This window comes from Mastigoproctus giganteus, chromosome 9 (genome assembly GCF_048544385.1).
Source record: "Mastigoproctus giganteus isolate SK-2022 chromosome 9, ASM4854438v1, whole genome shotgun sequence".
Taxonomy (NCBI): domain Eukaryota; kingdom Metazoa; phylum Arthropoda; class Arachnida; order Uropygi; family Thelyphonidae; genus Mastigoproctus; species Mastigoproctus giganteus.
Window position 1 is genome coordinate 19123437 of NC_143583.1, and position 22998 is coordinate 19146434.

The 22998-nt window shown below is 40.3% G+C and overlaps 1 protein-coding gene across 1 annotated transcript in view; it reads left to right on the forward strand.

The window, feature by feature from the left end:
• Positions 1-1052: 1052 nt before the first annotated feature.
• Positions 1053-22998, forward strand: part of LOC150080067 (uncharacterized) — a 52886-nt gene continuing 30940 nt past the window's right edge. Inside the window, exon 1 of the mRNA XM_090381650.1 lies at positions 1053-1887. Within this exon, the coding sequence (XP_090237776.1) occupies positions 1053-1887 (835 nt within the window). The remainder of the gene's footprint in view (positions 1888-22998) is intronic.

The following is a 22998-nucleotide window of genomic DNA, read 5'->3' on the forward strand; positions in this document are numbered from 1 at the left end:
TCGGGTAGCAACGCAACCATCCGCCGCATCAATTATTTAAAAGAAAAAAAAGAGGAGGACTTCAAGGCGTTTCCCGCATCAATTATTTAAAAGAGAGTTGAAGAGCAAGAGGAGGACTTCAAGGCGTTAGTCATTTCATCGCAGATGTTCAGTTTTATTGAGAGTTTGCAGTTATCGTCTTCCCATCATTCAAAGAACTGAGGATGGTTTTGCTACATGAATGGTGCAACGTTGCTCGTGTCACTTTTCAACAACTTCTAACTCCATTCTGTTAGCTCGTGAGCCTAATAAACTGGCCAGGCAGTGTATAATTAATTATTAATAAAACTAATACAGTATTACGTATATGTTTTAGCTTGCTCTTTATCTGCTCTTTTACTCATTTACGATTTCTCTTTCTCCACGATTTATTTTTTCTCCCTCTTTTTTTTTTTCTTTCTGTCTCTTTTGTTTTTTTTCTCTTGTTTGGAAAGAAAGATGATTTTCCCTCTACACTTAATTTATTTATTCTTCTTCCCTTCCCTTTCTTCTTTCTCTTTACTCCTTGTGTTTTCCATTTCGAGTGTGCTCATCAAAGTACACAAGCAATGCGGTGCGAGACCGATTTATTTGTTTCCAGCGCAAACTGAAGCAGATCTGATTTCTGGAAAAATGGAGTTTTTTCACGTGTTTCTCAGTACTGGTGGCTTCTCTCTTTCCAGGTGTGTGAGCCAACAAGAAAGGGATGAAGAGCAGAACAGGTATTAATTATATGACCTGGCGGCCATACAGAAACGGAGGTGCCTCTTTCTGAGAATCTACAGCAGCCCGTCGGGGCGGGACACGGGGGTGCATCGACGCCCTCCCCGCTTGCCCGTCTCTGGTAGGCAAAAGAGTTCGCGCATCAGGCCAATAGTGGAGAAGTGTTTCGCCCTTTTCCCTCGGGCAACGTGTGCCGAACAGAATGCGTCCTCCCCCCGGTCCCTGCAGCTAATAGAGGTGCTTTATTGGCGCGAGCAGCCATGAATTATTAACATTTGCGTACATGGCGATTCTCCCGGTGTAACTCTATCATGGCGGCCGTCGACGACCAGAAAGTGATGGTGCAGAGCGGCGGCGATGCGACGGCCGAAGACGAAAGTTGGTCCCTCTACTCGCCCCCTTACTACCCTTCCGCGCCTTCAGCCGCGTATGCGCACGTTATGCCCTCGTCCCCCTCCACTCTGACCAACATCAGCCTGGACCTGAGCACCTTCGAATTCTTCGAACAGATTCACGAATTTGGCACGTGCACGAGTTCGCAGTCGCTCGTGGACTCGGCGAGAGACTCTCCGAAGTCGAATTACGGCTCGCTGACTGTAACCACATCCTATGACATCCCCGGCAAAACAGCTACAAACTGTGACGCACTTCTCGATTTCCCAACGAACCCACCCACACTCGGCACCCCAAATTCCTCGACTACTTACGGCGAGTCACCAGCGGAAATCGCGGCGAACAATCAAGATTGTCCTGGAGCCGGTGTTCGCCGGCACTCGGCACGTTGCGACAGAAAACTTTACGATGAGTCACCCCCCGACTACGCTACTTCAGTTCTGTCTCAGTGGCACAACGGACAGCTCTCCCCTGCTGAGTTGCTGGACATCTCCGAGTTCAGGGGACGTTATATCCCTTCTCCGTCGACGCCCCAGCTAATATCCACGCCGAGCGTGGAAAACGAACTTAAATCAAATAACGCTGAAGGCACCGAGAACGGAACTCCTACCTCGTGCGCTTCTTTGACACAAGAAAGTGACCTTACGCTGTTGGGAGATTTGGAAAGGAACCTTCTAAGTACAGAAGAAAGCCCGGCGAGCTCAGATGAAGAAGAAACAGATAACGGAGGGCCAACTATCCTCGTACCAGCAGGTAAGTGTCGTTCAAATATTAATGTTTTCTTCTTCAGAGTGAATTCTAGTTTCTTAATGTTCTTATTTCAGTACGTTTCTCTTAATTTCAATTTTCGCTGTATTTGTAGTTTCATATTGAGTTAAGTTGAAGCTTCGTATTGAGTTAAGCCTAACCAAATTGTTTATTCAAATATTTACCTTGAAATCTCGCGCACACCTACGCAACAATGTATCACGATACTACGCAACAATAATGACACTCGATGACTAAGTCCGAACTTGATTCACGCGCTAACAGAACAACAAGACCCCTTACTCAGCGTTCTTTATCTCTGATTTAATTCTATATTTTGTTTTCAGGTAGTTGTTTATTCATCCAAGGAGAAATTCCCACCTTTTTGGGATTGCTCAAGAAGACTAACCTTGCTTCATAAAAAGTTTAAATGAAATCGCTCTCTTTCTCTCTCCAGTTTATATTAACCATAAAGCCAGTCTGCTGATTCAATTAACTTTGCTAAAATTTCATTTACAAATAGTAAAACGTCTTAAAGGGAAATTATGAATATTAATTTCGAAAACCGGTTATAAATAAGCAATAAGGGGATTTTATGTGAACTAATTATGGTGAAATAATCTGACCTCGTTACATAAACATTCCAAGAAGAGAAAACGATGTAATAGTTAAAATAACCTAAGGGATGAAGTGGTTTTCTCTTCGTAATATTCGCGGTTAACAACTTTGCAATTAAACTAATTATTTTCCTACACTTGGTTTTTACTTTGGCATCTCCAGCCATGTTCACTAATTTAAAATAGAAATTTATGCACATCTGTTTACAAAGATTCAATTTTAAATTAGGCTTCTTCTTATATTCTGTTTAACACCCTTAATACAGTTAAAAGCAGTCCATCAAAGATCAGAGGAAAACCAACTACAGGTTTATTTTGAAAATTGCTAAATGGTAGACATTATTATTTGAATCACTAGAAAACCATGGATATTCGCGATCATTCTCATTCTCTTTCTCTCTCTCTCTCTCTCTCTCTCTCTCTTGGTTGGTTAATCTTTACCTATGTTACACTAGAGGCAGATTTCATAGCCTGCAGTCTTAAAATAACATCTCAATGCTTCTGCTGCAGTACCAATCATCTTAGTTTGCTAGTTAAAGTTTACTTAAAAGAAAACAATAAATTAACTCACCTGGATTCTGTCCTGCCATCTCAAGACGTGGAGAGCAAGAATTTGCGTACCATGCCACCGAAATTTTCTCCCAAAATGGTCTTGTCCAGTTCCTTCAGACAGCTTTGTGCAACCAATGGCCCGAAGGTCCTTAACCGGTCCTAAGCAACATTTTTACCAGTCGGTAGAAATTATTGGCGAATAAACATGTATCCGGCCCGGAAGAAAAATTAAACTTGGCTGTTGTTGTTGTAATAAGGTTTTAGTAGCATCAGCGACTAAGACCATATTTTTCTATGTATATTGTCTGTAAATTGCGTGTGTTCTATGGTCGATTTTCTGTTTGATGGACGAAAAACCCGAGTTTCCGGGAGAAAAAACCATGCTACCATTGCCCGAGGCCGAATAAATCATCCACGTCGTGAAAAGGCCCATTAAAAATTCCTTACGTCATCAACGGGACTAGGACTTAAGTCTTTTCCACCCGGTGTGGGGAGGATTCTTGATTCTTCATGAACCCGCATCTACATATCCATAATCTCTAGAATATAACTTGAATACAACTGTTAGTACCAATCGTCTTGGATAGTTCTACGGCATTTTCACTGACAAAACTCGCAGATTGAAAGCCAGCTTCTGCTCCTGACTTTTCAGGTGTTTCTTTAAAGTATGTACAATGAAGTCCCAAAATCAAAAGCCCAATCTATTTTTGCTATAATTTTAAAATATTTCATGCATTTTAATAAATAAAAAAACAGTTGGTGACCATTGATTCCTACATATTGTTTTAAACAATGGCTTTATAATCAGTGTATGGCACTTTCGGATGACAGAATGATCCACTGTCAGGATGTTTAACAGCATGATCCACACATTCTCTACCTAGGATGCTGACATGACCAGGGATCCAGCAGAAGGTTACCATCTGGTTGAATGTTTGATATTGATATAATCTAGATCGGATCTGTTTCAGAATGGGATGGTAGGGTGAAGTAGTATATTGAATGGAGGTGACTGAAACTTAAAGTGTCTGTATACAGGGTGTCTCAAAAATACACGGCATAACTTCAGCAATGAGTTCCTCATATGTAGGCAATAAAAATATTTTATATCAACATAGTTCCGGAAATGCTTGATTCCCGAGTTATTAACCGGAATGTCTTATCTCCCGCAGGTGATTTCCTTCATCACAAGGTACTGACAGAATCTGGTGGTTTTCCATTCCGACCATGTACTCAAATCAGGAACAAGCGTATATGCACTTTATGTACGGTTTGGCAGACGGAAATGCTCTGGAGGCTCGTCGATTGTACCACGAAAGGTTCCCAGAACGAAGATGTCCAGACAGGAAAACGTATGAAGGTATCCATCGTTGCCTTTGTGAACATGGGACCTTTACACCTCGTGCTCCCGACAGAGGACGACCAAGATCTACGACTCCTGGAGTAGAGGGGTGGACCAACAGCCTGGCCTCCATGCTCACTGAGTTAAACCCACTAGATTTCTTCTTGTGGGGCCATTTAAAGTCATTGGTGTATTCGACTCCGGTAGCTGATGTGGAAACTCTCCGCAATCGAATTGTGGCAGGCTGTGAGATAATACGAAATATGCCAGGAATTTGGCATCGTCTTCGCGAGTCCATGAGACGTCGATGTGAGGCCTGTATTCAGGCAGAAGGTGGACATTTTGAACAATTACTATAAGGTGATGTGAACAGTTAAGTGTCATAGACAGACCTTCAAAACTCGGAAACCAAGCATTTCCGGAACTATGTTGATATAAAATATTTTTATTGTCTACATATGAGGAACTCATTCCTGAAGTTATGCCGTGTATTTTTGAGACACCCTATATATCTGAGCTTTCTTGAAATGCTGATTGTTGATATTATCTAGGCCAGTTTCATTGCGTATAATTTGCGGTATATTTCATTGCGGTATAGATATTGCAGAAGAATTCTACTTGAGACACCAGGACTGCTGGTTATAATGTCGAAAATCTTCAATATATAGTGACATTTTGAATAACTCTGTGGTATCTACACTTCCCAATTCTATGGAATGGACACTTTCATGTTCCAGCACGATAATATTTTGCTTCGTTCCATAAAATTATAAAATTTTATAATTCCTATAAAATTTACATTCCTATAAAATGAAGTTTGGACTAATGGAAGCAAGAAATGGGGTTAGGCGAGTACTGTCCACTTTCATTTCTGTTCCGGCGATTGCATGGAAGAAGAAATAGAGCAAAATACCAGTTGGATGCTTCCATCAAATTGTCAGCGCGGGTAGCACAGTGGTATCATCACCGTCCTCCCCACACCGGGTGGAAAGGGCCTGGGTTCGAATCCCGTCGATGACGCGAGGAACTTTAATGGGCTTTTTTCACTCCGTGGCTGAGTTAGTTGGTCTCAGGCGTAGATAGCAATTTTTTTCTCCCCAGTAACTGGGGTTTTTTCGTCCAGCAAAACAGACAAATCAACCATAGAACATACGCAATTTACAGACACAAATACGGGTTAATGTATTTAATTACGGGTAACCCTAAAATAATAATTAATAAAATTGTCAAAGCATAGATGCTGCAATTTATGCCAAGCTGGGGCCACATATTATTAATTTCTTTAATAAAAATCAGTTTTCTTCAACGTTTCCATGCTCTCAAAAATAGTACTGTAGTTATGGTCGCTGTTCTTCCACGTTGTGTGGAAAAGGCCTGTGTTGTAGGATAGCAATATGTCATCCAAGAACGACTCTTGGATGACATATTTTAAAACCTTCAAAGTCTGGACAATATGATCACCACTGGGCCGTTTTACTGCATCTGTTTTCGAATAGCCAGATTGCTTCAGGTCTCCTAATGGATCTCCAGTAAAAATATTCAGGAAGGTGGGTTCTTTTAGATATTTTTAACACATTGGAAACCCTGATGAATGGATCATGAACGCGGAAAGGTTGACTTTCTTCCCCATCGCTTGTAAATTTCGATTCCTGCATAGGCTACGTCAATGTGGTATCTTCTGATAATTTGGCCAAATACTCACTCAGGCTTCCACAGTAATGGCGGCCTTCAGGCAGGATGTTGGCTAGGGGCGTATTAAGATTGGTAATGATGTTCATGGTCCTGTTAACAATGTGAGCTGGAAAAGGTTGCTTTTATCTTACTTCCAAACCTTCTGGAGTTTCCATTTTATTTCAGATTCCTCACATACCGGGTACTGTACAGTCTCTGAAGATGAGAACTTCAAGATTTGACCTTAATTGTGAGCCGTGGAACATACCAACTGCATGCGTATGACAGCAATTCTGCCGCAGGTTTCAATTTAAGTTAATAACAGCTGCAAAATATTTTAGGCATTCCTTTTGATAAATCCCAATGTTTTGAATGCTTTGCTAGTGATTTTAAGGACATGAGCATCAAATTTAACAAAACTAGAAATAAAGAGTACCATGAAGTCATTCACTCGGTCACACCTTTCTATGGCCACAGAGTTAATAATATATTCCATATTTATTAGTTGCGAAGATTGGAAGGATGAGAAAGAGATTACACTTCAATAGACAAAGTGTTCAATGACAGCCACCGAGAGAATTTATTAAGGACGCATTTGCTTCTGAGAATGAGTTATCTCGTTCACGGCAAAATAGATATTTGAGGTCGTCAACGTAGAGGGCAACTTGAACGTCTGAGGTGTTGATGAAGGAAGGAAGATGATTAATTAAAGCAATGAAAAGCAGAAGACAAAGGAGGAACCTTGAAGTACTCCATTCGCTGGATAAAGGGTCCGGATTCACTTGGTTGATGATAACACTTAGGGAACGTTGCATAATATAGCTCCGTACCCAAGAAAGAATGGATCACAGATATCATAAAACGTAAGCTTTTCAGTTAGTTTTTTTATGAGGGACTTTATCAAATGCCTTAGAGATGCCTGTATAAACTTGAAGATGATTATCAAGAGCTTCGAAGGAAGCAAGTTGGTGATCACAGACTTTCCATGGCAGAAACCATGTTGATTTTGATCAATGAAATCCAAAGAGGTGTTTGTGTTCCCAAAAAAAAAAAAAAATTGCAGTCCTTGCCTAAGAATAGCTAACTCGGCCACAACAGAGATCATGCCGTTTACTAGCCGCGAGGGCCGAAGGCCAATGGATTTACCGGCACAGTTGCTCCGAGGCCCCAAGGATGCTTAGGTTTACCTGCGTCCTTAGATATACACTGCATCTGCTTACCTATTTTGTTCCATTCATACTTTATAACAACCGTCAATGAAGCATTTTCAAGCCAGTGTCTTCTGTTCAAGTCACTACAGGCTGTTGTAGTAGGATTTTAGGCGCATCGGCGACTGAGGCCGTATTGCTCCTTGTATATTATCTGTAAATTGCATGTGTTCTGAGCTGGATTTTCTGTTTGCTGGACGAGAAACCCGAGTTTCGGAGAGAAAAAAACCATGCTACCCTCGCCTGAGACCAACTAACTCAGCGACATTGTGAAAAAGGTCAATAAAAATTCCTCACGTCATCGTCAGAATTTGAATTCAGGTCTTTTCGACCAAGTGTGGGGGAGGACTGCGATTCTACCAACTGTGCTACCCAGTTGGTACAGGGTAGCCTGTACAATATGACATGGCTTGCCATGATTGAATATAAAAGGGTCCTCCCGATATTATTGCCGCAATGTAGGAACAACGGAATTGTCTGACATGCCAATGTACTGCATGCCATGCCATTAATTGTTCTAGGAACAACGCCGAATAATTCAAGCTGAAACTACTGCTTGAGCTTAAACAGAATTTGGCAAGCGATATTAATGAAATCAAGGGAACGATTACCTTGCATAAAAAATCGCTAACGTCTTTCCAGTACCCAAAGGGGATCAAAAAGAAGTGATGGGTTACCATAGACTAGTTACTTTGTCTTCGGTGGTGGAAAAGACCATGGAGTCTCTGATTAAAGATACCATACAGGATCATCTTGATAGGAATGGTATCCTTAATGGATCAAGGCAGAAGTTCATGTAGGAGAGGTTTTTCCTTGTCGATCTAGTTAATTTATTATGGCGAAGTCATAAAACAGTTGCATGCAAGAAGCAGCTTATCCTGACTTCTGTAAAAACAAAATTATACGATTCTCCATGAATGGCTGTTATAAAAACTGAAACAAAATTGGGATTGCTGGTAAGATTTTTCATTGGATGAAAGCTTGGCTAAAGGATAGGCGAGAAAGAGCATTCATAAATATTCTTAGGGGTGGAACAATGTAACAAGTGGAGTCCTACAGGAATCGGAACTGAAGCCACTTCTGTTTCTCATCTTTAATGATATTGATGAGGGAGAGAAAGGGGTTGTCAAAATTTGCTGATGATTTAATGGTAGAAAAGATGGTAAACGAAAGAACCTTACTATTTCGCTTCAAAATGACTTATATAGTTTGCACAAATGGTCTGAAAAATGGCAACTGAAATTTAATGCTTCTAAGTGAGGAACCAAGATATCCATGAGTTATTTACAAGAGTTAGTGCAGTTAAAAGTGGTCCATAACGAAAAAGACTTAAGGATTACATTTCAGTCAAGCGTGTAATTTTCCACGCATTATAAACAGGTGACAAAGAAAGCATATAGTATCTTGTCTATGTTACATGGTATCTTGCAACTAGGGAAAAGGTTGTCATCATCCATTTGTATAAGACGATGGTGAGACCGCATTTGGTATATTGTGTTCAGGTCTGGAGGACACTTGAGGAAAGCGTAGAGCTTCTTGAAAGGGTTCAAAGAAGAGCAATCAGACTGGTGAGTGGCACTATCCCTGTCCTTATAAAAATGGCTTAGAAGATGCGGACTGCAAAGCTTCTCAGATAGGCTGTCCAACTCCAAACCAGCAGAACCAGAACTTTTCTTCTGCATTTACCATTTCAACTTCCGTTTCCTGAAACAACCTTCCTTCACATGTATTTTCCGAAAAGTACGATCTGCAGAAATGCAAGTCTAATGTCAGCAAGTATCTTCTGTCTTCTCATTCACTCATTCATTAACCCATTTACGGAACTAAGTACTCTAGCTCCTAAGACATTTCATGTTTGGGTTTTACAAAAGAAAAGAGACAAAACGCCTTCTTTGTATTATGTTGGCAGTAATCGATGAGGAGTTGTGGAATTTACATGCCACTCTTCTGAGAATCATTCGATCTCTTTCTTACTTTTCTGAGATTGACCAGAAATTTACCCGTCAGTAGTAGCACGCCCTCGTTGGCAGCACAGTTGACAGAATCGCCATCCACCCCACATGCAGTGGAAAAGACCTGATTTCGAGTCCAGTCGATGACGTGAGGAATTTATATGCCTCTTTTTCACAACGTGGATGGGTTAGTTGGTCTCAGGCGAGGGTATCCCCGGATTTTTCTCCCGGAAACTCGGGTTTTCGTCCAGCAAACAGAAAATCGACCACAGGTTCAGTTTTAAACAATGGCAAACAGTGATTGCTAATATGGCATCCCATGATGACTTCCCTGTCGAAGTTGCAAAGTTGAACGCGTCGATCCATCTGTATTTCGTTCATCTGCTTGTAGCGTTGAACGCGTTAGTTTAATACTTGTCTGTGACACGTGATGGCGGTATGGGTTAATTTTTCCCTAACGACATGGATGTCCGGTTACTTTTAACAATATGGTGTACATAAGATAATTATTGGCCAAAAGTGGACGTAATTTGAGATATTCGATGAGCTTGTATTTATTTCTTAACTTATGGACACTTTTGAACTGTAATGCGAAATCTGTGACGTTATCAAATCATAAATCACTGCAGCACTCTCTAATTTGTTTATTTTATTATTATTATTTTAAGTAATTTAATACTCGATGCCACTAATTTGTTTACTGGGTCAATGGGTAGCTGTTACAGCTCGTGTTTAAAAGTTTCAGTTTTTTAAGAGTGCATTGAGCAACCCTTCATTTTCTATCACGAATTCGAAACCACTTACAAGTCCTTAGAATTCTCACCTGTCTTCCTTCTTTCGTGCCAAGCACTCTCTTCCCGGAACACTAGTCTTCTTAATCTTATCGATATGCGAACGGAAAGCGTGGGTGGTTACGTCGCCAATTTTCCGGCAGAAACTATAAACAGCGATCCGAGGATGAGCACAATTAAAGAAGATAATCGGTTCCGAGAATGGTTATCGTGGTGTGAAACACGCGTGTTGTAAAAACAAACAAAAAAAAGGGTGCACGAGCTTTTTAAACGTGCTGCCTGCTGATGGAAATTATATTGTCAACGTCGTTAGGCAGGAAGGGTTAAAATGGAACTTTGCTCCACCCATCTGGTCGTCGGAAGTCTGTCGGTGACATCCCACAGCCAACCTGCTCACAGACAAAAAATGCTGCCAATTTATGGGGGAATAATTATCCCCCAAAATATTCTGTTCATCTTAAACTTCCTATTTTTAGTGGAAAGTGGTCCCTCTTCATGATTAGGTTTAATATTATACTTTGGACATTTAAAAAAAACAACTTCCTGTAGTTCGGATCATTTTGTCTTTTATCTGCTAGACATCTTGTCCCACTATCACAAATAAAAAGAAGAAAAAAAATCAAATGCTTCAACCTGTGAGAGAATTTTTATTGCCTACCATTGCGTAATGTGATGAAAGAGCTAATCATCCTACAGTCTTGAAAGGATCCATTTCAAACGGGGGAGTTGGGTATAACGGAAGCTCGTTTAGACAACCCTGTTGTCTGCAGCCACGCTGGATGTCGAAGTATACAAATTTAGAACAGAATCATCTCGCTGATGCGACTTTTAAAGAATATTTTCTCATTGGAATGAGGGGTGGTGTCTCAAGGTCAAGACAGCTACAGCCATACACTTACAAAGAATGCTTATTCGTAGGCATGCTGTCTCAAATCTGAAGCCGAATATAATTCATAAAGACTGTAATTGGAAAACTAAAATAACCAGGAGCCGTTGGAGTAGTCAGTATGACGCATGCAACTATTAGTTGCAGAAGAAGATCGAATATTGGTGAGTCAGTTTATCGAAAAGACTTTTGAGATGCTCAAACACATTTAAAAGGAGCGCGTGAAGAAAAAGTTTGAATGGTGTGGCAGTCAGACTTCAGGTGGCTGGAGACTTGGGAAATTGCTGTTCATGTTGGACGAATTGTCCCAGGACAATTCATTGATGCTAGCACCAGTAAACATCCTCAGCATCAGAATATACCACGTTCTGCTGAATCCGAACAGACGACAGAGTGCGAGGACCGGATAACTCCCTGGCATATTGAAGTTGTCATATTTATGTCTCTCAGAAGAGTTAAAAATAATGCTAATTCATCTTTGAGATATACGATATGAATTATGTGAATCCGTACTTCCTAAGTCTGCTCTTTCTCTTGATTTGTCTCCATTGAGCATGTCTGTGAACTTACAGCTAAACTTCAGCCATAGCAGCTTAAGGGGAACAGCAACCCCAAGCATGAAAAGATATTCCTCAAGAGGATATCGGGAAAACTTTTTGACTCAATATCAAGACGTATAAACGCTTACATCACTGCCAGTAGGGAACAATACTTCATATTGATTTTCCCCATTATCTAAATCCCAATATCCAAAGGTTAGATAAAACACCTATATATTTGGGCTGGACAATTTTTCTGACAGAGTTCATCAAAGCGGATTTAGCACTTTTGGAACTTTAAGTGAAAATACCTTTCAGAACCCATATGGTATACAAATAGGCGATTTTATACTTGGATTCTTTCTCTCTCCTTTTCGCTTTTTTCTTCTCTTCTCTTCTCACTCTTTTTCTTTTATTCTTTGGACCTCTATTTTGTCAATAATGAATCTCGAGAACAGTCACCGGAAACTCTTTCCACGAAGAAGAAAATTCCAGCAGAAAGCATAACTTTGAAATACTTTGGAAGTGAATGAATTCGGTGTCAAGATTTTTGAGTAATTTCAAAGTCCCCTAAATTTTTAAGGAAGTGAATTTAAGAAAGAAAATATCAATAACTCGTCGTGGTTAAACAGTGGAAGGAATCAGTGATCCCTGTTGTTTATAGCCTGACCACTATAATATTCGAAATCATTCCAATGTGTACATCAGCAAAAAGAACAAAAAAGATGTCCTCTATTACTTTAAAAACCCTACGACAGTACAGTTCAACTGTCATTGAGTTATGTAATTGCACATTCTAGTTAGGCGTTCCCCGCTAGTTTGAAGTGGTACTGTGAATACACAACTGTACATACATAATAGTAGTTAAAACAGACGCAATTTATTGACCTTTCAAGGCAAGTCAACCATCATTCGTCATTTGTCTGGACTTCACAGCACAAGGAGAGTTTTGGAAGGAAGGGAGTACTTGAACTGGCAAAGCATCTTACAAGGAACCAATAGACTTTGAGTCTTATACTATTAATGCTTAAATATACTGTTTGTCAGGGCTCCATGTCACATGTTCATGGCACTAGTTTCAACGAGCTCTGCGGTGGTTTGGGTTTAATGGAATACAAACCACTGGCTTCCTTGCGTAGAGTCCACTTGAATTGAGCCTTCTTAACTCAGTCCGGTTGAAAATGTTTTCACCTGTGGCACAGTAACCTCAAGAGTCAGTTGATGAGAGACCATCCTAGGGTTCCGCCTTGTTGTTTGAGCCAGATAGCGGTCTGTTCTGGTTGACGTAGCCCTCGACCGACCTTGGCCAGCTCTTCTGGTAATGGTTCCTCTCTTCTGAAACCGTTTCCACAGTGCTGAGACACTGCGTGTCCCATTAAGCCAACGTGCGACCTCCGCCAGCGACTGGCCGGCTTCAAGTCGCCCAACGGCCCACCATCTCAAAGAATCATCTAAACGAGGATGACTTGCCATCCTGAGCATTGGAGATGTGGCTGTTCCACTGAGCAAGCCAAAAAATGGGTATTGTGGTCGCAACCCTTGTTTTTATATGCATGAATAATGGGATACTTGGAATTTGCATGCCAAGATGCCTGTTATATGAAATATTCGACACTGTTCACAAAATATTCATGAAAAACATTTTGTTCTGCTAATTTTGTCGAGCAGTGTATTTTAAATCACCAGAAAGGAGGTTCCACTGACATACTCCTTCATTCTCTCTTTCTCTCTTATTATCTCTCTCGTCTGTCTCCCTCTCTCTCATTCTGTTTCTTTCTGTCTTTTTCTTTCTCTGTTTCTGTTTGTTTCCCTTTCTGTCTTTTTCTTTCTCTGTTTCTGTTTGTTTCCCTTTCTGTCTTCTGCTATCTCTTATTCTCTCGCTCACTCTGTTTTCTTCCCATTCTCTCATTATCTTTCTCTCTCATTCTCTCTCTTCCTTTCTCTTCCACTTTCTCTCTTATTTTCTCTTCCATTCTCCCTTTTTTCTTCTCTCTCTCTCTCTCTCTCTCTCTCTCTCTCTCTCTCTCTCTCTCTCTCTCTCTCTCTCATTGCGTTTCTTTCGCTATCTCATTCCGTCTCTCTTTTTCATTCTCTCTCACATTGGTTCTGTGATTCTGGCTTGCTTTCTCATTCTGTCTTTCTCACACTCATTTTTTTTATCGTTCTGTCTTTCTCTCTCTGCCTCATCTTTCTCTTTGTTCTTGGGAAGAGTTCTCATAAGGGACCTTTTCCCAAGAAGAAGAAAATAAACCAGTCAGTCAGGGCCGTGGTGTGGGATGATTTATAAATGCAACCTCTAGTGGCAATATGTGAGTGAAGGAATTTTTAAGTTTTTTTTGTTTGCGAGCTATACGTTTGTTTGTTTGTTTGTTTGTTTAGAATTTTCGCTGAGGAAACTAAAGCCATGAGGTGTCAGTACAATGTATCTGTAAATTGTGTGAATTCTATGGTCTGTTTTAATGTTTCGTTCGATGAAAACTAAAATTTTCGAATTAAACCACGTGATCTGACTAACTCTGTTCGTCTTCCTCGGTGTCTATTTATATCTATGAAGTTATTTTTATTTTTTTCTTTCTCTCTGTCTTTACCTTGCTGTAAATCATTCTAATCGTCTGTGTCGTATTCAGAACATTTTCTTTTTGTCCAAGAGCCTTAGCCTATTTGGACGCCCTTTTAACCCCTGCTCGTGCGCCTGGTGTGCGCCTGTCTTAGTACTAAGATAACTCGTAATTAATAATTCCTTCCAAGATTATACAATCCTGGATTCTGTAACCGCAAAGAGCAGGTGATCGCGAAAAGAAAATTTAGCTAACGCATGCGCACAAGTTTCTGTTTTGCGCTAAACTTTATGTGTGGGGTTCATCACGATTTTCTCGCGTGATGCAATCCGGACAAGCAGATGTTTGGACGCTTAAAAGAAAGAAAAAAAGTAAAAATGCAAGCGCCTTTAACGCACCATCTACATAATGAACTGGAAGTGCGCAAAGAGATAAAGTCGAAATTATATTTAATCGGCCTTTGTTTAGAAACGACACGCGTGTCAACGCATTAAAAAAAAAGAAAGAAAAAAAAGAAAGGACAACTTTGTTTACGAAGAGATATGGGCAAGCGACAGTCGGGCACCAAAGAGAGAAAGAAGAATAGAAAAGGGAAAATGTGAGGAAGAGAGAAAATAGAACGAAACACTAATGAGAGAACACCATAAAGGGCTAATGGGAAGAGAGAGAGAGGGTGAGAGGGAGGAAAATAATAGAAAGAAAGAGCTAATGAGAGAGAGAAGAATAACAGAAAGAATTAATGAAAGAGAAAGAAAGAGTTAACGAAAGAAAAAGATAATGAAATAGAGAGAGAAAGAAAGGGGCAATTAGAGAGGAAGGAGGTAATGAAAGAGGGAGAGAACGATAGAAAGAAAAAAGAGATAATGAGAAAGAGAGAGAGAGAAAAAAGAATAGAAAGGGCTGATTAGAAAGAGAGAGAAAGAAGAATAGAAAGAGTTAATTGAGGAGAGAGAAACTAGGAGAAAAATAGAAAGAGCTAATTAAAGAGAGAGAAAGACTAACACAAAGAGAAATAGAAAGAGCTAATAAGAGAGACAAAAAAGACAGAGTGAGAAATAATATAGAGCCAATGAGAGCGAAAGAAGAATATGGAGCTACAGCTACTGAGAGAGAGAGAGAGAGAGAGAGAGAGAGAGAGAGAGAGAGAGAGAAGAATATAAATAGAGCTAATGAAAGAGAGCGAATAAAAATAGAGATAATGAGAGAAAGAAAAGAACGGAAAGAGACAGAAAGAAAGAATAATCGATCACGAGCTATGGATAAAGAACTAATGAGAGAGAAATTATATAAATAGAGCTGCTGAGAGAGAGAAAGAAGAATAAAAATAGAAATAATGAGAGACAGAAAAGAACAGACTAGAGAGAAAGAACTATTTTGGGAAAGAGAGAGATAGAGAGACTAACAGAAAGATGGAAAGAACTATTGAGCGAAGAGAGAGGGGAGGAGAACAGAAATAGAGATAATAAGAGAGAGAAAAGAATAGAAATAGAATGAGAGAGAGAGAGATGAATAGAAAGAATGGGCTAATTAGAGAGATACGAACAGAAATATAAAAAGAGCTATTGAATGGAAAAGAAGAGAGAGAGAAGAATAGAAAGGAAGAAGCAACAGATGAAACGACGAGAGTAATAGAAAGAAGAATAAGAATAGAAAGAAAGAAGTGTAGAAGAATATAAAGAAAGCGGTAGGTAGAAGAATAGAAAGAAGCAGCTAGAGCGGGAGAGAGTTGTAGAAGGATCACGAGCTATGGATAAAGATATTGAATTTCTCATCCCCAAGGACGTTTCGGTCGCAGAATGTTCCTCACAGGATGTGGTTAGCCACTTCCATTTCGCCTTTTGGCTGCCATTTGTTGCCTCCACACGCACACAAAACACTTTTATTCCACTTCCAAGTACTCCCACTATTCACGTGCTGCTAGCTGGAAAGGAGACTTTAAAAAACCTAATAGGAGAGGGTGTCTATCAAGTCGTGAACTCGCGCTGGAGGGCCTCCTTCAGAAACTGTTAAAACAGTCAAGAAGCATCTCTTCGCAGTCTAATTAAACCACACTTAAATTGAAAAACAAAACGTGCGAGTCACCGAGGAGCAAAATTACTCGGATCATCACCACACAGTCGAAGGAGGTGCGTGCACCACGCCCCTTATCTGTCCCTTAAACAGATGGCGACATTTTTAATAGAAAGAAGAATTTGGTACGAATAGCACCATCACGGGACTTTATGAAGAGTAGTGAGATATCGTGAACAAGTGGTGCTAAGGTGCCATTTCAGAACCGGTACTGAGGCGCCATTTATTTGCTACTCGCTTTGTCTTCCTTTCACGCCAAAGTTACAAATCTTGATAATGAACGTGCAAATGAAACGTGTTTTGCAAAGAATTCGTACGCTGTGCTTTTTTCTTTCACTCAGGGGCACGATCGTGGGCGAAAATTACAATGCATAAAATTACAATGTACGAATCCACAATGTTTAAAACTGTGAATATGAAGATTCAAGGATACGAGTACAGTACTTGGAGTTTGTAGAAGTTTATCTTGCGATGACCTTTTGTTTTGATGATTAAGGTCGTTAATGGAATACTACAGTTTGATACCAACTCTGCTGGTAATTGATTTAAGTTTATTTTATATTTGTACCCCCTAAAAAGTTTTATCTAGCCAACCCGAATTTCATTAAAATCGGACCAATAGAAATGCGACAATTATCATTTCTCTATCCATCCATCTGTCCGTCCGCATGTAAGGAGCCAACTCCCGATAGATGGATTTTCACTAAATTGTATATTTCATTCTTTCAGAACAATTTGTTGAGCGTTCCCATATTTCGTTAAAATCTGATCAATAGAACCGGTACTGAGGCGCCCACCGAGTACATTAAATAACTTTTTTTAATGTATATATTTTATTTATATAAAGTGGAAAGTTTTCCTTAATGAGTTAATAATATAATTCCGAACTTCTTCAAAGTGGCTTCAGAATAACTTTGTAAAGGAAGTAAAATCATTCAAAAGAAAAATTAAATTCTGATGAAATCATTTAAGACATTTTTAGACGTGTCCGTCCGCATGTAATAACTCAACTCCTTGTAGATTGATTTTCATAAAATTTTATATTTCTCTCATTTACAAAAATTAGAAACACCGTCCAGTGAAATGTTATCTACTTCTTTTCATACCATCGAGTACCAAACTATCCATACAACCTATAGATCAAGAAGTCATACTCAGCTGTAAATGTCTACACTGTCCAGTAAAAATATTATGACTACCTACCTAATAGTGGGGGTTGCCCTCCTCTTTCCAGCAGTACCGCTGACAGACGGCTACGCATGGACTCTATAAGACCTGTGAACGTTACGGGAGGTATGGTGTATCATATCGCCAGGATCTGAGTAGATCTGCCATAGGCCATGGTAAGGATCCAAACGACGGATTTGTTGATAGAAGGGGAAATCCCGGAGATGTTTTATGGGATTCATATCGAGCAGATTCGGCTGCCAAGGTAACAAGGAAAGGGAATACCTCATTAGCCACAATTAGTTGATATTTTTTACCATTCAGAGTGCGGTATACGGGTATGAGAGGCCTAAGAGATTTCCAGGACTACGTCCCCCATACCAAAACACTGCTGCCATGTGCCTGTTTCTTTGGGACCAGAATATCGGAGTGATTCCGATGCCATGGTCCAAAAGAAATAGTTTGTTTTCGTACTCTCCATCTACCGTCTGTATGGCATAGCAGGAAAAGTAATTCATCGGAAAAGGCAACTTTTCCAAGTCGTGAGTGTCCAATGACACCACCAAGATGCAAATTTTAGGCGCCGTTGGTGATGGGTGGCCATAAGCATGGGTACCTTGACTCCAGTGGCCCATACCGAGGAGGATTCGTTGGATTCGTAGTTTAGAAACACCGCTGGTCGTCCCCTGGTTAAAATGTATGGTCAAACTCTCATATTAGGGCCACCCAAGAACGAACTTATGTATAAAACATATACACATGCCTATGTGTATTATGTCCATAAACTGCGTGTGTTCTCTGGTTGATTTGTCTCTTTTTCTGGCCAAAAATCCGGAGTTTACGGGAGAGAAACCTTGCCATCTACGCCTGGGACCAACAACTCAGCTACCGAGTGAAAAAAAAAAGCCCATCGACAGGATTCCAACTCGCGACTATTGCACCCAGTGTGCTTCCTCATATCGAATCTCACAAGAGGGAGGGGGACAGCCTACTTTCACCATGACCATCAATGATGGGTTAGCACCAGTTATTTGCCAAACACTGCTGCTCTGTCCTTTATCCGTTCACCCACTCTAGGAACACCTTGACTACTGCACTCTGAGAACAGCCCACAAGGTACGCACTTTCAGTAATTCTGCCACCCTTTAACCGGTACCCTACAATCATCCCTTTTTCGAAGTCCGTCGAATGACGTCCCTTGCCCGTTTCGATCAAGTACTTCCTATGGACCTCATTCCACGGATCTGCAGTATCACATTTATCGGTCTCACCACGATACGTATGCCACCAGGCAGGGAGCAATTGTCGATTGCTGAAAGAATGGGGTGGTCATAATATTTTGACTGGACAGTGTATATCGAAGATAAAAATTATATAATGAAATGTCCGGTGATTGATGTTCCATTGGTGTTCCATATGGAACATCAATCACCGGTATGAAGCACTACAGAAAGTTTGAGACATGGTTTACGATTGCAATTTACAACTCCATCTTTGTCTTGGGCATGATTGTTCATGTCTGGAAACCTTGAGAGAACAATCTTTGTTCCAGTTTGGGGTCACCAGGTTACACTTGTTGTTGTAATTTCCCAGACATATTGGGAAATTCCTTATTTCTTTCAAGGACTGTTTCCTTATTTGTATTGGAGCTCTTTGTCAACATCTATTGAAAGATGATGTCTGCTTCTCTGGAACAGCATCCGTTTGCCAAGGTCGAATACATTAGACACGCTTCACTTTTCGTATTTTTTCCTTCTTGGGATGCATGGGGAAGGGCTCCCGATAACCTTGAAAAAAAAATCTGAAGGTCTTTTTGAAATAACGACCGGTTGCTTTTGTCTTCCCTTAAATAATATATTGTTTCTTTTTCGTTTAATGTCTTTTGGAAGTGTTCCAAATTCAGATACTCACCTGAAGTCTCAGTAAGGTCAGTCGAAGATTATTCCATTAATTAGAACATTCCTTTCATCACGCTGATATTATGTTTAGAGTGACAGTCCAATGTCATAATCATGTATCGACCCGACCCAAGACACCATCAATTGTAAAACTCGTAATCAGCTAAATGAACTTGAAGGCGGTCTCAAGGCAGGTGGTCTTATGGTTGATGGAACTGGTAAACAATATCTAATCCGTGGCTTGTGAAGGACACGAAGATTTACATGATGGACCTTCGTTGTCATGTAACCGCTCTTCAAGTTAATCTTGGTAATGGAGACAGGAATTAAAGATTCTCACGATTGTCTGGGACTGTAGAAAATTCAATACTGCTCTCATATCGAACGGTTGATGTCGCTATAATCTGTTAAGTTATATCCTAGAATAGACGCTTTTCTTTAAATATATCGCACAAAATCCTGCATCACTAACATAATTCGAACCCGGGCCTTTCGACCCGTTGTGAGGAGGAGTGATTATCGTTGGGCACATACCATGTACCCACCTAGCACCTGCATATTAAATTTCATGAAAACTTCAGGCAAAATTCAGCAAACTTTGGCAACTTCCCCAAGAATACCTCATCGATGTCATTAAGAAAGATGAGAAACAGGAGTGGCCCTAACACTGATCCCTATAGTTGTCCACCCTGAAGTGTGTACCTGTATAACGACTCTGTCTCCTATCTTTTAAGATAGAAAGCAGAGAGTAGACATAAATGGGCAAACATTTTGCACTAGCCCTTGACCCCAATCAATTTGCTCCACTTTACATAACTACTTTTGTGTGGAACCTTACAAAAAGATTTATTTAAATCGAGGTAAATTTAAATCTAGATTGTTTCGTGTGTACAATTGGTTTATGACTTAATAATTAATCATATTACTATTAAATTCATATGCATAAACTGTGCAAATATATCAGCTGTAAAAATTAATAGAACTCCATTAGTCATGCAAATACATAACATTTATGTACACTGCTCGACAAAATTAACAGAACATGTAGAAAAAGTGGTGTAACTCGTGCAGCTTTCGATAAAGCGGGCAAAATTTGGTATGGTGGTGTACCATAGAATAACAATGAAATGAGGAGACAGCGACAAACATCGGACAAGTATAAGAGACATTTAAAGAGGTTGTGTAAGAATTACCAAAAAGGTCACAGAAGTCGATACAAGATGCTTGAGAATATGGTCACGTGAGATCAGTACGGCGTATGATCTCCTCCAACGGCTAAACAGGCCTGACAGCGATGAACCATGCTCTGTTTAAGGGCGTCTATAAGATTCTGTGGCAACAAATTCCATTCTTCCACCACTGCAGGCCTTAGCTCACCAAGTGACTGAGGAGCTGGCTATCATTGTACAATGGAACGCTCAAGGGCATCCCACAAATGTTCGATCGAATTTGAGTTTGGTGGTCGTGTTGACCATGAGAGTCATCGGATATCTTCAATTTCAAGGTATTCTTCCCCCACTTGAGCTCTATGTGCAATGGCGTTGTCGTGCATGAAAAGAAAACCTGGGCCAACCGAACCCCTGAAAAGTCACACATGGGATTCGAGGATATGTTCTCAGTACATTTGTGCAGTTACGGTACCTCTATCAAAAACATGCAGAGCGATGTGGCCATTGATCATTATCCGCCCCACACGAGAACACTGCCTCCACTAAGCGTCCTTTTGATGTTGAAAGATGGTACCGCATTCCTCGTTGTCTCCAGATGAGATGATGTCTAGAATCTGCTTTTAGGCTAAAAGCGGGACCATCAGAGAACAGAACTGCACCATGTTTTCTCCACGTTCTGTTAATTTTGTCGAGCAGTATATTTCTAAGGAAGGATCCGTTAACCTGCAACTTTAACCAACCGTGTTCAGCGATGAGATATTTTATATTACGCACGAATGATTCCTTCTTTGGCAACGAACGTCAAATCTCGTAACAAGAGTCCTCTAATAATCCAAGAAGACAAGAATTTATAATGACAACCAAGCTTAACGGTGAACTTAAGTATAATGCAATACTCCAATCTGTTCCCAGAGATCTCCACTGTCCTTCATTTAATTGGGTTTGTTTTATAATGGTGGAAGACGTCGCTAAAAACAAATAACTTTCTTAATACATCAGCTGAATAGAATTAAGTTAAACATTAAGAATTATTACGCAAAATATATTGCATAAAGGAAAAATTTGATATTTTATTTGAAATCGAAAGTTATAATCCAAAAATGTGTGTTAAATTCTACACCAGATTTTAGTTAACACGAGTTTTAATTATTAATTATCCAAGAGTACATCATTTTGCGTTATGAAAAATTAGGGGATCCGTCCTCTTTCTTTTCCTCTTACGGCGATGATATCTTTGAGGGCTCTAGCCACTAGTTTTATTTTAAATGGTTAAAATCTGATAAACTTATCTTTATATATATTCATATTCAACAGATAGCTGAAGGAAGATTAGATTTCGCAATAAATTTTTTGGGCGTGGACGTGAAATGATCTTGAAAATGTCTCCTTCCATTTTCTACTACACTGTTGTTCAAAATTTAAGGACCATTCAGGTTTTCGTCTGTAGTTTCTCATAGGAGTAGCCTGGATATGGGAAAAGCATACCAAAGGAACCTCGAGAGGTACAGAAATGATGAAGGAAACAACACCGAAATAACAACGGAAACAAAACGGTACAGAGGGACTTTATTCAAAAATGGCAACATAGCACTGGCTGCTATGATACAGATGCATCCCTGCCAAAGATGGAACAAAGGGAAGAGGTGGTCCTCAGTAGGAAATATGGCCACCCCCAATGTCGATGCAGACTTTGCATCGCCTGTCAATACTGAAAACAATGTTGTTGATAAGTTCTTGCGGTAACATCGTCCATTCCTCTGTCAGCGCCATCTTCAGCTGGTGAACATTTTCTGGTGGGTGTGGACTTGCCTCTAGGCGTCTCCCCAGAACGTCCCATATGTGTTCGATGGGATTTAGATCAATGAAACGGGCAGGCCAATCCATACGAACAATGTCCTCACTTTCCAAAAGCATATCAACAGCTGCAATGCGATGGGGTGTGGCGTTACCATCTATAAACACGAACTCGGGGCCAATGCACCTCGGAACAGACGCACATGGGGGGAAGGATTACCTGACAGTTTCCAATTAGTCTGCGATTCAGGATTCGTACCAGCGCCTTTTCCACCCAGTGTTGGGAGGACGGTGATTATAACCAATGTCTACTCGCAACGACTGAAAACAAAGAACAGAAAGGACGAAAATAACTTCAGTAGAAATTTCACCGGTATAAACAAAGGGCATTAACGTTGCAGCTTTCCAGAATCGCAGAACTTTTACTAACAAGCTCCTCGGTGACACTCAACAGGAGATGGAGGTGGGTTTCATCCTCCCGTCACAATGAAGGACTAAACTCCACAATAGCAATGTTTCTGATCCGACAATGAACCGCTTCCTCCATTTTACCCCAATGGTCGACAGTAGCCATATATAGATGAAGGTGGCATTCTACAAAGGAACTGTCATTTCTGGATCTGTTCGATGGAAACATTTAATTTCAAAATATGAAATGTGACAATAAAGTTCCCGGACTGGTGCTGTTGCAAATTTGGGAAATTCGGGAAGAGATCGTCGTTTGACTCTCAGAATGATGGTTGGTGATTCGAATATGAATAAAGAGACGAGTCGTCAAATTCTGCATGAAAATTCAGGGAAAAGGAAGGACTGTGCAAAATTTGTGCAGCACAGCCTCACGGGGGAGCAGAAGCAACGAAGAGTGTCATCAAGCGAAGAATTCATTCAGACTTGTCGAGACAC